A 20,273-nucleotide genomic window follows, 5' to 3' on the forward strand; every position below is an offset into this window, starting at 1 on the left:
CGACCTTCCCCAAGCCGCTCTCCACTTCAAAGGCACTCTGAATTTGTCTTTTCCCAGCCCCACTCAACCAGACCAACCTCTGCCACCTGTGCTTCCTGCCGCTGCCCAGTGGTTGGGGGAGGGGGTTCAGAGAGGAGGAAACATTTTTGAATCATAGTGTAACATTGTGGGGACTGGGGGGTGGAGCACGATGATTCAGGTAAAGGAGGTGCTTTTACAAAAAGCCCTGCCTCAGAAAACACCCCGCACAGCCCCGGGAATCTGCTCTGGGATGGGGAGAGAAGTTGGAGAGGTCTCTGGAGCTAGACCCTGACATGGTCTTGCACAGACTTGGACTCAATGAACATCTCTGCTTCTTCTTGCTCCAGACTCAGCTTCCTAGGACTGTGAAGGACCAAGGCATCCAAGTGGGATCACCATTCAGTGCTTCTCACAAAATGTGCCCTTTGACAAAGTACTTGCACATGCGTAATTCATTTGGCACCCACAACAACCCTGTGGGAAAGATAGTTTTTCCCCATTTTTCAGGTGAAAAAACTAAGGCCAGAGGGGTTACAGATTATTTGTATGAGGCAGGGTCTGGCCTGGAACACTTCTCAAGTCCAGCTCAACCACCACCATTAATACTCCGACAGGTTTCAAGTCCACTGGATTGCCCCCAAGCTAAGTTGATTCTCCTCTGCAAACTGGGGGTGGCATCATGCAATGTCCAGATTACCATGTCCAGCTAATTCTGGAAATGGGAAGAGAGAAGACACGAAGAAGGAGGGTGGCCCTCAGTCTGTGCCAAGAGAGGTGGGGAAGGGGGAGGAATTCTTGGCAGCCCCTTCCCACTGTGCTCTTACAATGAGCTGTTCTTCGGGCCAGGGACTCGGCTCACTGTGCTAGGTAAGACTGGCCCCTCTGGCTGGGAAGATGGGTGGACCGCTCAGCCTCGAGGACCCCCTAAACCGGGCCCTTGGGCAGTGGGCTCTGGACCTTCCTGGGTCCCTAAGTCCGGGAAGGCAGGGTTTGCTCCTGGGTCCCCAGGGCTGTGCGAACACGGGGCAGCTGTTCTTTGGGGACGGTTCCAAGCTGACTGTGCTCGGTAAGGAGGACAGTAGGGTGTCCCAGGGCGTTCCGTGGGGCTGGATGGAAAGAGGTGGGCAGCTGCCCAGCTCCATTTGGGGCTGTGCTCAGAAGCTAGGCTTGGCGCCTGGGCCTGCCACTCCGGCTCCGGGTGCTGGGTGCGCGATGGAGAGCTCCTGGTTGGCGGGACCTGGTCTGAGTCCGGGGCAGCAGGAGAGGGCACCTCCGGGTTTTTGTCCTGGGGCTCGGGGCTGTGAGTACAGACCCTCAATATTTCGGCCAGGGCACCCGGCTGACCGTGCTAGGTAAGCGGGGCGCCCGTGGAACCGGGAGCGGGAGTGGGGCGCTCTGGGACACCAAGAGGGTGGAGGGGCCCGTTTTTGTGCTGCGCCCGGGGGCTGTGAGCCAAAATACTCAGTACTTCGGCCCGGGTACTCGGCTGTCGGTGCTAGGTAAGCGGGGACGCGGGGCGGGACGCGCGGTGGGTTTTTGCGCGGGGCTCGGGGGCCGTGACCTCAGAGACGCAGTACTTCGGGCCCGGCACGCGGCTCTTCGTGCTGGGTAAGCGCGGCGGCGCGGAGGGGCTGGAGCGGGCGGGCGGCGGACCTGGTTTTGGGCAGAAGCTCTGGGGCTGTGCTTTCCGGCGCCGACCAGACTTTCGGGGCCGGCAGCCGGCTGACCGTCGTGGGTGAGTAGCCACGGGACCAGCAGCCCAGGCAGCGGGGCCCAGGGCCGTTCCTGATCTCGGCACCTGGTACCCTCCCCAGCGCTGCAGCCAGGCGCGGGACCCGGCTGGGACCCGGGTGCGGGAGGCGGCTGGGGCGCTGAGGGGTTTACGTGTGGGGCTTGGTCTCCGTGCTCTTACGAGCAGTACTTCGGCTCCGGCACCAAGCTCACGGTCATAGGTAAGATTTGGACGCCTCCCCGCCTTCCAGCCCCAGTCCCTCGGTCCCCGGAGAAGGGTGGGGTGGGCCGGAGCTGGGACGCGCGAGTCGTCGGTCTGTGAAGCCAACTCTGCAAGCGGGGCAGAGGGGATGGAGTACTCACGGTCCGGGAACAAGGACGGAGGGAAAGGGAGGTTTTGATCCCCTTTTTTCTCTGAGGTATTTAGAGACTGGGTGAGCGGTGGAGAAGGAGAGGATTTATTAGGACTCTGAGAGCTGCCACATTGGAAAGAAAGCCTGAGAAGGGAAAACTTGGGCTGGGGGAGGAGTAGGAGGGGATGTAGCTGCTACATGCTGGGGGAAAAGAGCCGAGGGGCAGAAAAAGCAGAGACGGACCTGGGCGGCGGGCTGAGCCGACTCCTGGGAGGTGTAGATGGAGGGAGCGCTGAGCAGAGGGGAAAAAGGATGACAAACTAGAGTGGACTAGAGAGAACAGAAAGAAACATGAGTCAGTGAGGAAGGGAATCAAAACACGCCTGGGTCTGTTGATTTACTGCTTAGAAACGTGGATTTAAAATTGGATTTAAAACCTCTGCCTCCCTCTTCCTAAGCCTCAGCCCCCTGAGGGCCAGGGCTCTGTGTACAGCATTCGTTCCCGCTGTGGGCTGGATGGGGACCTCAGACACTGGGGTGCATTCACCCCAATGCGTCCCATCCCCCCAGCCTGAAATCTGTCCTGGCACTAGTATTCTAGGTTAAACAGCCTAGATGGTGCAGGAAGTTCCTTTGTCACAAACACACATTGAAATGCAGATAGTTTGCTGTGAGGTTAGGAAAAGCCCCAGGAGGCTCTTAGAGCTGGAAAGGGACCTTAAATGTCACCTGGTGATGAGAGCATTGAGCCAGAGAGGGGAAGTAACTCATAATACTGGTATCTTAACTCGGATTATTTGATGACAACAAGCGGGGATTGTATTTAGACTCATTGAACTGTAGCCAAGGAGACTCAGCTAAGTGTGCCCCCAGGAAGTGCTGGGTTCCTGTCATCACCTGCGGGTGAGAAAAGACGGAACCTTTAGGACCAGATAAACCTGGGTCCCAATGCCTGGCTCTCTAATGATGGGGTGACCCTGGACAATTGACTGTGTGGACCTCAGGCTCCCTCTGCTCTGCAGTACCAACAGTAATTCCCACTTAATATTGCTCTGAGGGTTCCAAGACAATCTACATGTGGAGTATCCAGCAAACAGTGGATGGTTGTAATTCAGTGCTTCCCTTCCCCACCCCTCCCCTAGGTGGTCACTGCAGTGGGAGCGGGAAGCCCAGTGCCAAGGGAGTGGCAGGGTTTGGCTTGTGGACAATAGAAGGCTGGGTATGTGTGAGAGATGGGCTGGGAACAGGAAAGATGAACTTCACAATTCTGCCCGAGGCAAGACCAACCCATAAGCAGAGCATATGCAAACAGACGCTCACTAGTACACACGCTTACACCCACATATGCAAGCCCCCCACACCCCGCGGGGATTCCCAGACACAGAGGATAACTGATCCCATCCTCACCATGGAGCCGTGTAGACAGTGCTTCAGGTCCTGCTTCTGTTTGTCCTGCCCATCATATCAATAAACATCATGGGGAGCCTCATACATGGCTCAAAGGACAGCTTTAATTTTTTACAATAAGGACTGAGTGTTTGCTGGTGAGGAGGTCAGAGGAGTACATTCTGTGGTCCATCTGGAGAGCTGGTAGGATCCCAGAGGCAGGGTCTTTGAGACAGAGAGAGAAATAACCAGGCTGAGAGCAGAAAGACTGATGGAGCCAGCACTGCAGATATGAGTTAGGATATTATCACTATTTGGGGCTGGGTCAGCCAGTAAAGACCTAAGGACATGGGAGTGATGAGCAAGGCAGGAGTTGCGGGTGGAGGAGCTGACGTGAGGGGAGGCAGGACCACCTCAAAATGAAAACCCAGGGGCTCTTGTTAAAAAAAATACTTAGAATTTCAAAAAGTTTACAGCAGCTATTACACCAAGCATGGGCCCTTCTAAGCATGGCGTCCTGTGTGATTGCACAGGTCACATACCCATGAAGCTGACCCTGGAAGTTAGGTCACATCCATAGGAATGTGAAGTGTCAGTTAGAAGAGCATTTTCTCCGTCTTGCAACCTAAACTAGATTCTCATGAGAGTGAGATTTCTTAATTTTAATAGAATTGCTCAGAAACAGCAACAAACATAAATGGAAAGCAAAGAACAGGGTGAAATGAATGGAGAGCAGGCCCAGAAGAAATGAGCCAGTCAGATGAGAGCGCTGCATGGGCTTTAACGGGAATGCCTTCACTGAGGCGCCTAAGATTCCATAGAGGGGCGGCTTAGACAAAATAGTATCCAGACAACTAGTAGCAAGAAGTTGCTCTGATGATCTGAGGTACTTATTTAGGAAGCTTGCTGGTAGGGGAAAGGATACCATTTGGAAGCAGAAGAGCAAAGAAGGTTGAAGAATGCCTGAATTTGAAGTAAGGGGAGACTGCAATCGGTCTGAGCTGAGGAAACTCAGCGGGTACCTGAAGGTGGAGGAATGGCTAGGATGACCTCGTGAACCACAGAAAAGTCAGAGCACCTCCCATTCTCATGAGCACAGAATAATACAATAAGATGCCCTCACATGAGCGCACAAAAAGATGCCATTTCTGTATTGGCATCTGAAGAAAAGTCCCAGCCCCAAAACGACCCTCCTTTTCCCCAATTTCCCTTTACTACTCAGCCACTCAGATTCAGATACAAATAACCCAGCTGAGGACACGGGCTTTCTGAATCCTATGTTGTTTAATCTCCACACCCACTCTGGAAAGTCAGTGTTATGATTCTCCCTTCACAAGCAGAGATATTAAGAGATGGTCCTAAAGTCACATTGGTGGGCAAAGTCAGTTCTAAGATTTGGATCCTGTTATTCTGATTCCAATCCAGTGCTCCATTTAAATAACTACTACATAATATGGTGAGAAGTAGACTGGTAAGCTTTCATTGATGGAGAAGAAATCAAACAATGTCAATAAAGGGACTTTATTCAGAATGTTAGGCAGTGCCATTCTTAATGCCAGCTTAGGAAGATGGAGAGACAGTGGACACTGCCTAACCATAGGGTAAATACAGAGGACAGCCAGGCAGAGGGAGAATAATCACAGAGGATGGGGCAGTAACACTCAAAAAAAAAGGACGTACTACTACATAATTTTGCTTCATCATGACCCCTTTCCCGGCCCCTCTCTCCCTCACACACACTTGCAGAGCCCCTACCAAACCCAGACAGCTCTCAGGGCAGTCCTGGCCCCAACTCTTCTTCCCTTCCAGAGAACCTGAACCAGGTGACCCTACCCAAGGTGGCTGTGTTTGAACCTTCGGAAGCAGAGATCTCCCGCACCGAGAAGGCCACGCTCGTGTGCCTGGCCACAGGCTTCTACCCCGACCACGTGGAGCTGAGCTGGTGGGTGAATGGGAAGGAAGTCCAGACTGGGGTCAGCACGGACCCTCAGCCCTACAGGGAGCAGTCAGATGATGAAAACCCCAGCTACTGTCTGAGCAGCCGGCTGAGGGTCTCTGCTGCCTTCTGGCACAACCCCCGCAACCACTTCCGCTGCCAAGTCCAGTTCTTCGGCCTCGCGGAGAACGATGAGTGGAAAGAGAACCGGACCAAACCTGTCAGGCAGAACATCAGTGCTGAGGCCTGGGGCAGAGCAGGTGAGTGGGGCCTGGGAGGCTTAGGCAAGGACTGAGTCAGACTAGAGAGAAAGGGAGAGATCCAGGTAGAAGACCAGAAAGACTAGATAGAGAAAAAAGGGATAGGAGTGGGAGAGGGAAGAGTAAAGCCCACCATGAAGGAGAGCAGGGCATCTCAGGCTAGTTCTTCCCCCAGATGCTCAGCCCAACACGGCTGTGCTGATGGGGTCCCTCACTACCGGCCTCCCACCCCCTCACTGGTCCTAGTTGCCTGAGGTTACAATGAGGATGCTTCTGACATCGCAGCAGCATGAGGAAGACAGCTCCAGGGCTGTCCAAGGAGGCTGACTGAACCCTCTGGCTGTTATGTTTTTGTGGCCTATGAGCCTATGACTTAAAAGGTTGACTTAAGGCTCAGTGACTTTAAGTAGTGACATGCTCTACTCATCCCATTTTCTCCCCTTTCTTTCTTTCAGACTGTGGCCTCAGCTCAGGTAAGTGAGCCTCTTCTTTTTTCTTTCCATCTCCCATGGTCTTTGCTCTGGAATCAGAGAATAGAGAACCCATGGACCCTGGGGGTGAGGCAGAGACACCTGCTCACAGGTACCTACCTGCTCTCCCTTCCCACCAACAGTGTCCTATCAGCGAGGGGTCCTGTCTGCCACCATCCTCTATGAGATTCTTCTGGGGAAGGCCACCCTGTATGCTGTACTGGTCAGCGCCCTTGTGCTGATGGCCATGGTAAAGAGGAGGGCACGATGGGCAGGTTATTGGAGGGAGAAGGCGGAACATCATACATGGGATATCAGGGCATCTCAGAGCCTGACCTCAGCCCTGAAATGTCCTGCCATCCCAAGGAAAGTATAATGGGGCTCCCAGACTGGGGCAAAGCGCAGAGATCACTACAGAATCCAGCATCGGAGGGGGGGGAGAATCAACAAGTCTTATCCAAAATCAGTCCCCAGAGTCAGGCTCCTCTGACCCCCACTTGCTGGTCCTTGGCCACCAGGACCCTGACAATGTCCTCTCTTCCTCAGGTCAAGAAAAAGGATTCCTGAGACCAGCTCCAAAAGTGTATCCTGGGTTGTTCTTAATCCTTACCCTAGAGTGTCATTTACGTGCTTCCAATCTGTGTTCCTAAAGAGTTATTCTCTGTCTACCTTTTATCTCCTTTCTGCATGTCTGTCCCTTCTCTCTGCTTCCCTGAATCTGAAATAGACTAAGGTAATAAAAGTGTCATGCTGGATCTGGCCGTGTCTCAGGAGTGTCTATGGAGTTCTGCCCTTCAAAGACCTACCTTCTGATTTGGAGAAAGCAACACCCCTCAGGCATATGGAGTGACTGACCCACCCTCCTCTCTGATCAATGCTACTTCCTCCTGTTCATCCTGATGGAGGATGGACCCCATGGCTCATACCCAGGCATTTGGGATCCCCAGCATCTAGTGTTAGTCTGAAGGGCTTTAGGAGCTGGACTCTGGAAAACCTGCATAAGGATGAGCACAGGGGAACTACAGCCCCACCCTCAGCTTGGGACAGAGGACAGAGCAGACCTGTGGGGTTAGAATGCCTGGCCATTTCTCAATTCCAGATTCAATTTTCATTTATTATGCATTTAGGTGTTATCTCTATCTGTTCTTAACATCTCCATCTTATCTTGATTTTAGATTTCAACATAAGATTTAGTTCTACTCTGCATATCTAGGTTAGAATCCCAAAGAAGGCACAGAGCTGATACCACTGATATATGAAGTCTAGAAATTCCACAGAGGCAGGGCACATGGGTCAGGCCCGGAGGAGGAATGGAGAAGGGAACGGTCCAGTGGGGGCTGAGGTGCTACACCAAGTAGCCCTTCCAACAAGAACCTTCACTTGATGGGATGGAAAGCAAGCCACCCCAAATGCAGCATGTTAAGTGCATCCACTTGGGCAGAGACAGTTACCTCACTAGAATAAACTCTACATGCGGGTTATATTCACTGTGGTAGAACACTGCCCTAGGGGAGGCAAGGGATGCAATTAGAGGACATAGGCATAGACCAGTGAAAAGGCCATGTGCAAGTTACTTGAGGTTGAATGTAAGGGGTGAGAAGGAAGTCTGAAAGCTGAGAAAGCGTGGGGAAGATAGAGTCCCTTATTGATAGCCTGCTTTGTTCCAGACTTTAGGCTGGGCACTGGCACACGTGTTGTCCCTGTTAATCCCCACAATGAGCCTACAAGTGGGTATGATTCTCCCTACTTTATAGGTGAAGAAACCACAGTTCATAGATCAAATGACTGGCAAGCTGTGAAACTGGCCCATTCAAGAAGCTTTTTCCAAGTAGTGGTCAGGACGATGTGACTGTCACGGGGTGACCCTGGAGCATCTGCTCCCAAACTCTAGCACGGGACCCATGGTAAAGACTGAAGAGACCTTGATTCCTGAGTGTATTTGTTTCCTAGCACTGCAGTAGCAAAGAACTGCAAACTTGATGGTTTAAACAATAGAAGTGTATTCTCTCACAGTTCCAGAGGCCAGAAGTCCAAGATCAAGGTGTGAACAGGGCCATACTCCCTTCAAAAGCTCTAGGGGAGAATCTTTTCTTGCTTCTTCCCATTCCTGAGCCTCCTGGCATTCCTTGTCTTGTAGCAGCATCACTCCAACCTTATGCCTGTCTTCACATCACCTTCTGCTCATGTCTCTGTGGCTCTGAGAATTTTCCTCTCCTTTTTCTGATCAAGACACAAGTCATTGGATTTAGGATACACCCTGAATTCAGAAGGATTTCATCCTGAGAAACTTAACATTCACATCTGCAAAGAACTTATTTACAAATTAGGTCACATTCTGAGGTTCTAGGTGGGCATGAATTTTGAAGGGACAATATTCATCCTACCACACTGAGTATCCAGGAACCAGACATGGGGGGTTCTCTAGACCAGCTCACACAGCCAGGAAAGGATGTGGCCCAGGGCAGGCGTGGCCCAGGAAACTCATCACATGCCTGTAACTTCCCATCAGTTGTAATTATCTCTAGACTTCTCAGACTGCAGTATGGTTTTTTAAGTGTTGTTGTTTATTTGTTTTTATGATGCCGAAAAAAGTCCCAAATCAAAGAAGACAGCGTTTAGGCCCTAAACCAGCACCCACAGAAGCAGTGCCTCCTCTTTTTTAGACATGTATCATGGCTCCTCCCAAGGCTGGGATGAGGAAATAAGCAGCTGAAGGGAAAAGCAAATGCCTCAGAGAGAACAGGGCTTGTGCAGGCCAGAGGGGGTGGACTGGCACAGGGTGTTGGAGGCCAGGGGCTTGCACGAGCAGAGCTGTGAGCAGGGAGCTGACTAGCTGTAGGGCAAAGATCAAGGTGGAGGTGGGGAGAGGAAGGTTACCCTCACAGAGGGGAAATGAGATCTGTGGGCTTGGTGACTGTCACCTTGGGGATGCTGAAAGTAGAGGCATTAGCAGGTGGGAGGATGTGGGAAGACTGCTGGTCGGCACCTGGGGTTGGCCAAGGTGACGAACGAATGTGGAGGATAAATGACTTGGTGCACTTCACTCTCTCACACCAGGAGACATAATAGAGATGGAGAAAGTTACAGACCCCATTTGGTCCCCACCCAACACCCTACTTGACCTAGGGAGAGTTTCCTTTCCCAAATTTTTACAGCCATTTCCTTGTCTCTCTCAGACAATGCCACCCCCAACATTCAACTCACAGGCACTGGTAAGTTAATCTCTTATGCCTCTGCCTCTTTCTCTAGAATCTAAGTACATTCTTTTAGACCAATTCTCTGGTCATCCCATGCATTTTTCCTCAGGTGAATGATAAAAGATGGGTTAGATGTGGGGCAATCATATCATTTACTGTACAACTCGGGACACTATTGAGAGTGAAAGATGGGATGCTAGGATAAAAAGAGTAAGTCAGGATTGTCCTGGCAAACCAGGACATGTGGTCACTCCAGTTAAAAGCGTCCTGAGAAAGCTTCTGGGTCCAGAGTTATTCCTGGAATGGGAAAAACCAAAGCAATTCCTCATTGACCTGGGCCTATCAACCTATTCCAATCTAAAGGCTTATCTAAGCTTCACCCTATTAAGAAAATCTGTGGGAAGAATGTGGTCCAGGAGCAAACTCGACTAGTGACACCCAATCCAGGGGCAAAGCATGCTTGTTGATTGAGGAGAATGTAGAAGCCGGTATTTCTAGAAGAACACCTGTGGGATGCCGAGTTCTCACCATTCCATGGGGGACAACAGGACTCCCCATGGGTAGCACTCCAGGAGAGGAACCTCAAACCTGTGCCCTTTAGAGAGTTATTCTGAAACTAGGAGGGGAAAGGACACATCCAACCAGTCATGTAATAATGGGAATGTCCTGGTGGAAGAACAGGATTCCTGTGGTGAAGGGAAGCTGGAGTCACTGTCACTGGCCCAAGAGAAATTCTCCTATCAGCACCAGTATCCGCTAGAGACCTGAAACCCTTCCTACTGCACAGCTCATGGCCAGGCTACAGAAGGTTTGGCAGTGGGACTTGGGGAGTAGAGGAGGTTGGGACCATCCAAGAGACAAAGACTTATTCTCTCTTAAGTAAGCAACTAAGCAAGAGTATTGGAGAGAAGAAAGATAAAAGGATTTTAGAACAAGAGAGGCTGAGATAAGAGGAATGGATGCTGATAGATACTGATACCTTCATTTCCTTCCTTGAGCCATTTCCTCATTTTTCTTCTTCCATAGTGACACAGAGATGGGGAGCCTGACTTGTATCAGTCCCTAACAGTCTATGTGACACACAGCCCCAAATGTCCCACGTGGAGGAGTTCTTGAGGTCGATCTGCTCAGGGATAGATGTGGGAATGGAGTGTGTTTTTTTTTGTATGTGTACAAAAAAACACACTCATACATAGATGCATTGCATTTAGGGGTGTTAGGAGACGTTGATGGTGAGCACAGGAATAATTCAAAACCCCAGGTCAATTCCTAGCATCGACACTGAGCTATGAATGAATCTGTCATCTGCAACCCCACTGACCTCTTCTTAAACTTTCATCACCAATTTCCCTTTTACATGTCCATGGAAATTAGCCTTTGCCTACATAAGAACACCCACAGTAGAGAAGGCCACAAAGCCTGGGCAACAATTTTAATTACAGTTCATTCCTGTTACTTGTAGCAGACCCACATAGTTTCTAGATTTCTGGACCTTGAGACCCATAATGTGAGACATTATCCACCCTATGTGGGCCCTGAACACAAAGCATTCCTCGCCTCAGTCTAAGGTTGCAAATCCTCTCCTCCCATCTTGGTGACTTTCTTTTCTTGTGCTGTATTTGTAGATCTGGAGTCTCTGGGTTCTTAACACATCCTACAACTCTGCTGTCCTTAGGATTTATTGTGACAGTACTCGGTCATGACCTGAATCACCTCCTTCCAACAAACGACATATTCTATGCTCACCACACCCCTCCTCTACAGTCTCAACTACAGGTCTTTCTCTTCCCTCTCCATTCATCGTCTTTACAACTCCTAGGAGGGCTTCTTGGGGAAAATTGGGTCCCAGAGATGAGTGAATAGATCTGTATGTCAGCAAGAAGACTCTGAAAATGAGCCCAAAACTGTGACTATTTCCATAGAAGTTTCATCAGCTTGTCTAACTTATGTCAGCTGTCCTCTGTGATATGAGGGATGGTCTTGACAGGAAGACTGTGTTCCAGGGCTTCCTGTGGACCCAGCCTCCTACCACAACCTGACCAGACTTGCTGACATAAGGAAGTGCATTTTAAAATAGAGACTTGATGGTGATACTAGGTGTGACTCCTCTTGGCCAAGTTCTAGGCCACTCCAGCAATTACAACTCGGCCCTCTTCACCCTCACTCCCACGATGGGACTTCATCTTGACCGGATCTTGGAATCATAGACACTTGGGGTGGTAAACAAGCATAATTTTCAGAGTCTTGAATCCTCCTCAGTTATGTTTGACCTGTCCTGGGACAGAGAATCCTCGACCTGTCTGGATAGGCCATTTCATCACTGGACAACTCTATAAAGAATTTTGTCTTGCATAGGTATCCATAAATCTCATTGTAGTGCCCCTCATTGGTCATAATTACACTCCTATGAGAGCCCTTCCTAAGACAGCTAGCATGCCCACCTCCAACCAAGAGTCCACAAATCTATGAGAGACAGAATAAGCAGAACCTTTAAAAGCTTGAGTTTGCAGAACGGAAGAAGCATGCAGTAGATAGAGGAGAACATCACAATAACAAAGAGTATGGACTTTAAAGCCAAAGAGACATAGGTTCAAGCCTTACATCTTCCACTTCTCAGCTGTGTGACCTTGGGCAAGTGACCACCTCTGAGGCTCAGCTTTCCTTCCTATAAAATGGGCTCAATCACAACCCCAACTTCATAAGGTGGTTTCATCCTCTTTAATTCACACAACACTTAAAGCTGTTATCACAGTACCAATAAATGTTAGCTGTTATTATAATTATTATTATTAGCCTAAAGATTTTTCTTCAGGCCAAACATTTCCAGTTCTCTCAATTTTTGTCTCATATGGCACAGTGTCGAGCACTTCCTACTCTCCACAGCCAAGCCCTTCTCTTCTGAAACATTTATGTTTGTTTTTACTCTTCCACCTTTCCAGAAGTGTGGGGTTCCGAACAGGACGCAGCACCAGTGGGTTCTGACCTACACAGAGCATGGAGGGAGCTTTACCTCCTTATTGTCCATATCTTCTACGTACTCCATTGGGGCAACTTCTCACTGTCTGTCCCCACACCGCCCCACTGACTCACACAGCTCACTTTTGACTCAGACCTTGGGTTTTTTCACACACATCGCCTGTGAACCACATATCCCCTGCCTGGTTCAGGCAGTTGGTTTTCTCTCTTTTTGGCGGTGGGGGAGGGTCATGGAGTACTTGTTTAATTTTATCATATTTCTTCGGCTCATCTCTCCAACCTCTCTAATTTCTGCAGGCTGATTTCTGATTCTGAGGCTAACCGTATTTATCCCTCCATCCTCACGCCACCTCTGATGTCATCATTTGCCTTGTTTATTCTTGTACAAGTGGTTCATAAAATTCAGAGCAAGATCACAGCTCAACGTAAAGCCCACATTCCCCTAAGCTTGGTCTGAGATCCAGGAGCTGCTGAAACACAGAGAATTAGCTTCTGGTCCTCCTCTGTCCCCAGCTGCATGGCCCTGAACAACTCATTCTTCTTCTCTGGGCTTCTATATCCTCCTCTGTGAAATGAGGAAGTTGGGTAAAGTGATGTCTAAGGAATCTTCAAGCTCTGCTCTTCAGATTCAGTGATTCAAAGTCTACAAGCCCCAAATCACCAGAAGGAGGGAACTCGGGGAATCTAAGCTCTTCCCAGAAGCAAATCATTCAGACCTGTGACATAGCCTCAGCGGGGGAGTGATGGTGACCCCGGAATCTCACATTTAACAAGAGGCACCTGGAGCCCTGACACCTGCTCCCTGGCCCTCCTTCAGGAAAGATATCCAGAGCCATGAATGAGGAGAAGAAAATGGTGTTTCAAGCAGGACGGCCTTGAATTAAAGGCCAGGAAGTAAAGAGACACAGGTTGGGGTCTTTTAGGAGACAGCTGGGGAAGGGAGGGGGTGTCTGAGCAAAATGTTGGCTGCCAGGCTGTTTATCTCTGAGTAACATCAGCACAAGTAATAACAGCCACCCACCTGTCCCTAGCACCAGGTCGGGGACTCACAACAGGATGTGGTTTGACATTTACCACGTCCTGCATCTGGGGCGCCTGTGAAAGTCCCTCCCCTACCCATCTTCTGAGCACCTCAAGAACCACACTCACCACATCCTGCCACCACCCCTTTGCATGCTGCTCTTTCTACCTGGGCCTCCAGTGAGCACCCTGGTGGTGGAAATAGCACTACAGAGGGTGGAGGGGTCTCTAGAGGGCATCTGGGCTCCACAGCCCCACAAGAAGACCACCTCACCCCCCAATATAATCCTACACCTGCTGGAGGTTACTCCCAAGATCAGAGGCTTCATGGGCTCCTTGGAGACAGTGAAGAATGAAAAACAGCTGCAATAACTGCTCTGACCCAATTGAGGTCCCTTCTGGCCCCACATCACTCAGGCAACTCCCTCCTCCCACCCTCCACACCCTCCCACTTCCCTCCACTCATCTAATGAAGGGCCCTAATGAGTCACAGGAAAGAGAGCCCCAGATAATCAACAGACTGAAAAACAGACGGTCCCTGGATATGGGAGCCAGTGTGTGTGCCATACTGACTGGGTTTCTCTAAGCGTCATCCTCTGTTGCTAAGGCCTGTGAGGTTGTGGGATGGACACTTTCTATCCCATCTGGGTAAGCGGAGGAGGGGGAACATACGCAGGAGAGAATGGAAAACTAGGGAGGCAGAACACCCCAAAGCAAGGAGCAGGAAATAAGAGAATAGAGAACAGGCCAAGCCTACTTCATAGCAGCTCAAAAGGCTACAGCACACTCAACCCAGAGCACATAATCCCAGTCAAACCATGAGGCAGCCCAATTTTTATGTCACCAGCTTCCCAACCCTGGGCTTTCTCAAGCTATCTACAGGCTCCAAGTTCTCTCCCTATAAATCCCATGAGTGGCTGAGATCCAGGTGAGACATCAAAGGGAGTTCCTCTGGCCACCAGAGGAACTTTCACGTGCCAGTGGCCAGGGAATGACATGTATGGGAATAGTCATCCTGGCATACCTACAAAGTCAGCGCCACAAACGGGGTCCTGGCAGCTCTTCTAGGAAACAGACAACCTCATCTTCCCAATGGGGCAATTGAGATTGGTGAATTCCTGGCAAGAGACAGCATATCTGATCAGCATCTACCATCCTGAGCCAGTTTCCTTTGTCTCCTGAAATTACAAAACTGTAGATTTTTTAGTCCTAGACACTATGGAAACAGGGGACTAGGACTCTTATTCATGAATAGGGCAGATAACATGGAGGATATTAACTCTTTAGATGGCTTTCAAACCTCTCCTTACCTATTAATGTCTCCTGTCTCTCTATTACCCTGTGCAATGATCAGGATTGTTTACTCAGTGCTTTTCTGGAACTTACAATGTTCACTAATTCACTAATTCCAAATTTCTATTCAAACTGACTCCTCTGTTGAGAATGTCATTTTGTTTATCTAAATGCTAGAACCCTAAAAACTACATCTTGCTAAAATTCTTTCTCCTTCGTGAAGTTTTCTAGAACCTTTCCAAATTTTCTACAGGAATGAAAAGTCTATTTTAACTCTCCTACCATCTCCACTTGACTAGTAGTGATTACCAGAACACCCCTCTGTTAAGAAGGACTCTGAGGCTGCATAAAACCCCAAAGGAAAAAATCAATGACCAATAACTGAATGGGCACAACATAGGGTGCGTTTCATGGGTTTGCCATCCAAGTATATTCAGCATTTTAAACTATTTACTACATAGTTGAAAATCTAATCTTTTAAAAAAAAAGTCTTTCTTTTGGGTAAGTTGTAATCAAGATATCCTGTAAACTTAAAGAGACGAAAATAATATCTTTTGAAAATTAGACTCTGTAATACATTTATATGTTTATAACAAACACCATCTCAGGTAAAAGACTTAACAGTCCAACAAGAGAAGTTTGACAGATGAGGAAAATGAGGCTGAGAGAGATTAGACAATTAGCCCAAGGTCATAACAACTGGTAAATTTAGTCTCAAAAACTAAGTGCCTTAAAAATATAGAGATAGTAAAAAGATCAATGGTCCCCAGCATTTCGAGGCACAGAGGAGAGAGATGATTAGGTGAAGCACAGATCTGTAGGCAGTGAAACTATTCTGCATGACACTGTAACGTGAATACAAGCCATGACCTATTTGTCCAAAATCATAGAAATGTACAACACAGAGTGAATCTTAGTGTAAACGTAGATTTTAGTTAATAGTAATACACCAATTGTTGGTTCATTAATAGTAACAAACGTACCACACCAACGTAAGATGTTAATAATAGGCAAGACCGGGGGAGGAAATGGACATTTATGAGAGTTTTCTCTATTATCTGCTCAATTTTTGTGTTAATCTAAAACTGTTCTAAATATTCAAGTCTATTAACTAAAAATAATCCGGAAGCACTGTTTCAAGGAGGGATCTATTTCTGCTAAAGTTCAATAATCAGCTAATAGCCAGACACTGGCTTGAGATATTGTTTACTATTAAATGTGAGCCAAACTTAAGCTGTAAATACCTTTTTACTTCATAGCACTGCTGATTGACTTAGTAAATTAAAATTTTCACAAATGGAAAAAATAACGAACCAAGTGGCTTCCCTAAACCATACTGTGACTATGCACAGCACCATTTTAATCATATTTCGTTTTTCTTTTTAATCCCTGTGATGGCTCAGAATGCCCAGCCCACAAGAACTACTTAATATATAGTTTGCTCCTTAAGGTGCAATAGGGACCTGTGGGCATTATTAAATACTGTCTTGATCACTTTGGGTCTCTGTCTCAGATTTTCTTCTGCAGATTAAATGATACTGAAAATAAACATGTGTGAATTGTCCTAGATGAAGTGACGCCAGGAACAGAGTATTTTAAGACTTCTTGTGCCCCCTCGTGGCGCAGAAGAGACTTTAGAAAAGAAAATCCTTTTAGAATAAGGAGGACAAGGGAGGGAGGAAGGCTAGAGGGATGAAGAAGGGAACCAGGTTGCCAAGGCAACCATGGCATCTCTTCCCAGCCATCCCCATAAGCCTTTTCCTCTCCTTCATTCTCATCCAAATAATTTCTCTGTTTTGGGTTTTAACATTACACGCACATGCCCTCTTCATCTGGTTTCTTATATCTCTTTGATCACTGTCTGTTTCTCTGCTCTCTCTTTTGCTGCAAGAGAAGGGATGAGAGACAGTAAAACAGGAATAAAAAAACCTAAAACCCAAAACAATAATCAAAATCTCTAAGTGCCTGTTTCTAAACTATGAAAACCACATTTTTAGCCTCACAAGAAGAGTCTACTGAACACCTTGCCTCTCTCCCTGGCTCAAAGCTTCATCCAAGCCTCCACAAGATGTCTAGTCTCTGCAGAAAGATCAATCAAAGAAGACTCTCTAGGGGATGAAAATTAACCAATTAAGTCACCTGAGTTGGCATCCTCATATTTGTTCACCAGTCCCCCACCACACCACCTCCACTAGAGTTATATCCTACCTCTCCCACTCTTATATGCACAAACCCACTCCCCAGTGTAGGCTGACAGGGATTTGGAGAATAGAGTGTTAGACAAAGTATAGCATCCCTTGAGGGCTGGGGTACGATAGCCAAGGACTAGACATCCATATGTTGGGAACTTGACCAGCTGTACACAATTCACAGGTTCTGTACACAGAAATCTTTTGGTTCTCCCTAAGAACTTAGTAAAGTTACTTTGGAGAGTCTGGCTTGATTCAGTTGCTCTCACATTGGCTGACAGTCAGAAACTGGGTGACAAATATCCTCCACCCAGTCCCTGAGTGAGGGCTCCCAGAGAAGGTGGTGAAGACTCTGGAGAGGGTGGGGTTTTTGCACAGATGTCTGCCCCACCCAGCCCAGTGTGAGACTCCAGGCACAGAGGTAGAAGGCAGAGTCATTGAGGAGGAGTTTCTTAGAACTCAGGATGAACTTGCCATCCTGGGACCTGGATGCTTTGAAGTTCTGAGGTGCCTCAGAGTGTATCTCATCAGCACCATAGGAGTAGAAGAGCAGCTGGAGGGCCCCCCTGCAGCCTGCCGGTACCAGTATAGGTTGGGGTTAGATGTTCCCTTCACGGTGCACTCCAGGGAGAGTGGGCTGCCCACAAGCTGTACCCTGGTAGGTGGCCACTGATGGATGGTCTGAGTTCTGACACCTGTGGGAAGTGTAAAAGGCCATTTAGAGAGGAAGAACCCCGGCCCAGCTTGCCTTCCATCCCTTCAGAGGCTCAAGCCCTTCTGTGGCTCAGGCATATGGGATTAATCACAAGGAGTAGATGAGCAGGGCCAAGGGTGAAGAGGGTTACTGGGCAAGAGGGGACCAAAAGAGCAAACTTCCCAGGGGACAGAAGAAAACAAGACTCAGAACACTGTCCACTAAGATCACAATCACACATTCATTCCAGACTGCTGAAAGAAGGTATAAAACCAATAGCCAAGGCTCTGGATTCATATGCTTGGGGTGAGGATGAGGACTTCAGAGGAGGACCTACCCAAGAGAGGGCCCAGAAGCAGGGCAAGGAGACTGCAGAGCATTGTTCAAGCCAGCCTTCAGTTCAGCTAGTGAGGCTGACACCTCATCTGGGCCAGAGAGGTGGCCAGGCCCCTCCCTCTTGGAGACCTGCTGCCAAGAAGTAGAGCAATCATTTCCCCTTAAGCTGGGGAGGAAATGAGGCTGGTCTTCTCTTTTAAGTGTGTGATGAATCACCCCATCCTCCCTGGGAACCAGCTTTACCCTGCACTAGTTATCTTTATTGAAATCCTGCTGATGTCCTGGTATGCAAATATATTTAATGACATTATTAACCTGTAAACAAGAGATGACTCTCTGGCTCCCCCAGGAGACCATCAAGAGTCTCTGTAACCATCAGGGAAACTGTGATACAGGCAAAATGATGAAAAGAGATTTCAGTCTATCTGAAGCTGGAAACTAGCTATGGGACATGTCACCTGTGTAGCCAGAAAGGCAATAAAAGCAGATCAAGGCTCAAGAGATTTAGGTCTTCAGGGCATTCAAAGTGTAAAAGCTCAGCTCTGAGGGAAAGAAGCTGCTTTGACAGCCAACCAAGGGATCTGCATCCTCTTTATCCTGGCAGACAGGATCTGAGACCTGGACAGGCGGAATCAACTCCTGAACTCATCAAAGTTGGACTCTGTGTTCCATGTGCCACTAGTGGCCTCACTAGATCTAATTTATCCTCTAAATGCAACAGGAGGTAGAGAGAACATCATGAGGGCTTGGAATCAAATAGATTTGGGTTCTGATCACAGCTCTGCTTCTTGCTGGTTTAGGAAGCCTCAACAAACTCTGATCCTCAATTTTCTCAACTTTAAAATTAAAAGAAGGATTGTAATACCTACAAATGAGTATTGAAAGATATCTTTTGCTTGGTACACTGAGTGTTGGCTGTTTTTTGGACTTCAGGAAAAGCCTGTGCCTGCAGCAAAGAGTGGAAGATTTACAATGGGTTGGGGTGGAGGATGGGGCTGAGGAGATGACAGAGACACAAGAAGCATTGCCAAGCCATCGATTCATAATAGCTAAGGATGAGAATCTGCTACACAGCTGGTATAACCTCATTCTTTTGAAACAAGACACAGGACCCCAAGATGCCTAGAGGACAGTCAACGTGTTCTTTGGAACCTCCCCTTCTCTCTGCCTTTGTCATGATCTGTCCTGTGAAGGATTCATTTTCAAAACAATTATTCAATTGTGGTCGGATGCGGTAGAGGTTTAAGGTGAATACCTGGGAAAGGGAGCAGTAGACATGGCCTAACAGGGAGAATGAGCCTGAAGCAAATCAGGCATTTGTGACATGTTGTCATTTCATCAGGGCCTAGTGATGTAATATATTTGTTTTTGTTGCTGATGCTGCGGTAACATAATTCAAAGCTAATGTTGGAGTTCCTGGCTTATAACAGAGTTTCAGCTGCAGTACACTTTTTTTGTTTGTATTTGAACGCACTATATTTGTGGGAGAGTATTTTTTTTTATCCTTTCCAAATTTAATGAATCCTCTTATAATATTTATTTAAACGATGATAAATCACGTGGTAAGCATAGCGTGCATTCCATGAACATTTAGAACATATGATGAAAAATAGCAATAGCCAACTAAAGAAGCCAATGATGTTTTACAGTTGTTCAATCATAGTTTTTATAAATCTGCTAACAGGACTCAATATATATCTATGCATGTCAGGATTGAAGGGAGTGAGCCCAAGACAGATATGTGCCCACAGGCACACACACAGCCTCTTTTCTCCTTTTCTTTCCCTTTCTGTCTTCCTTCGTCTTTGCGCCTGGAATTTCTATTGAGTTAGTCTTGAGTGGGGATGTGGATGGAGGGAAGGTGGACAGAGGGTGGCAGCAGATACAGGGAGAACGGAATTGTTCTTCCTCTTCTTGGGACCATGTCATGTCATGCTTTCATTTGGCTGGCAGGCTTTCACACCAGCAAAGGCTGTGTGGGTCCTGCATAGCCCATGAGAGCTGATGTAACTCGTCAGCTGCATTGGCTCAGTGTCATCACCAAACGCAGAGTCCAACGCAATCTTCCTCCCTAGAGATGGCATAGCAGATTGGAGGGTGAAGAGACATATCAGTCAGATCAGAGTAGCCAGCTGGCTCCTGACTCCCTGATCATTGTCACAACTCAGTAGCTTGGAGCTCCTTCCATATGGCTGATGCCTTAGAAAAATATCTCCTCATTCTCCATCCCCATCCGCAATATTGCTTATTCATTCAATTCATTCATATATTGAAAAGCGGTTGAGGATATGATCCTCTACTCTGTGGCAGCAGATCTCCAAGAGGCAAGAGCCCAGGCTTACCTCTGGCCCAGGTGAGGCTATGTCAACCACACAAGCTGAATTGAAGACTGGCTTGAACTATGCTCTGCT

The 20,273-nt window shown here is 48.1% G+C and overlaps 1 gene segment (V, D, J or C); it reads left to right on the top strand.

Annotated features, from left to right (window-relative positions):
- The first annotated feature begins 1,233 nt into the window (after nucleotides 1-1,233).
- LOC100629325 (T cell receptor beta constant 1-like) lies at nucleotides 1,234-6,912 on the top strand. The segment is given in 6 exon segments: nucleotides 1,234-1,373; nucleotides 1,590-1,756; nucleotides 5,301-5,687; nucleotides 6,143-6,160; nucleotides 6,301-6,407; nucleotides 6,704-6,912. Coding segments are annotated over 6 exon segments (840 nt in total).
- Nucleotides 6,913-20,273: the final 13,361 nt, after the last annotated feature.

The sequence above is a fragment of the Equus caballus genome, chromosome 4 (genome assembly GCF_041296265.1).
Source record: "Equus caballus isolate H_3958 breed thoroughbred chromosome 4, TB-T2T, whole genome shotgun sequence".
NCBI classification, from domain to species: domain Eukaryota; kingdom Metazoa; phylum Chordata; class Mammalia; order Perissodactyla; family Equidae; genus Equus; species Equus caballus.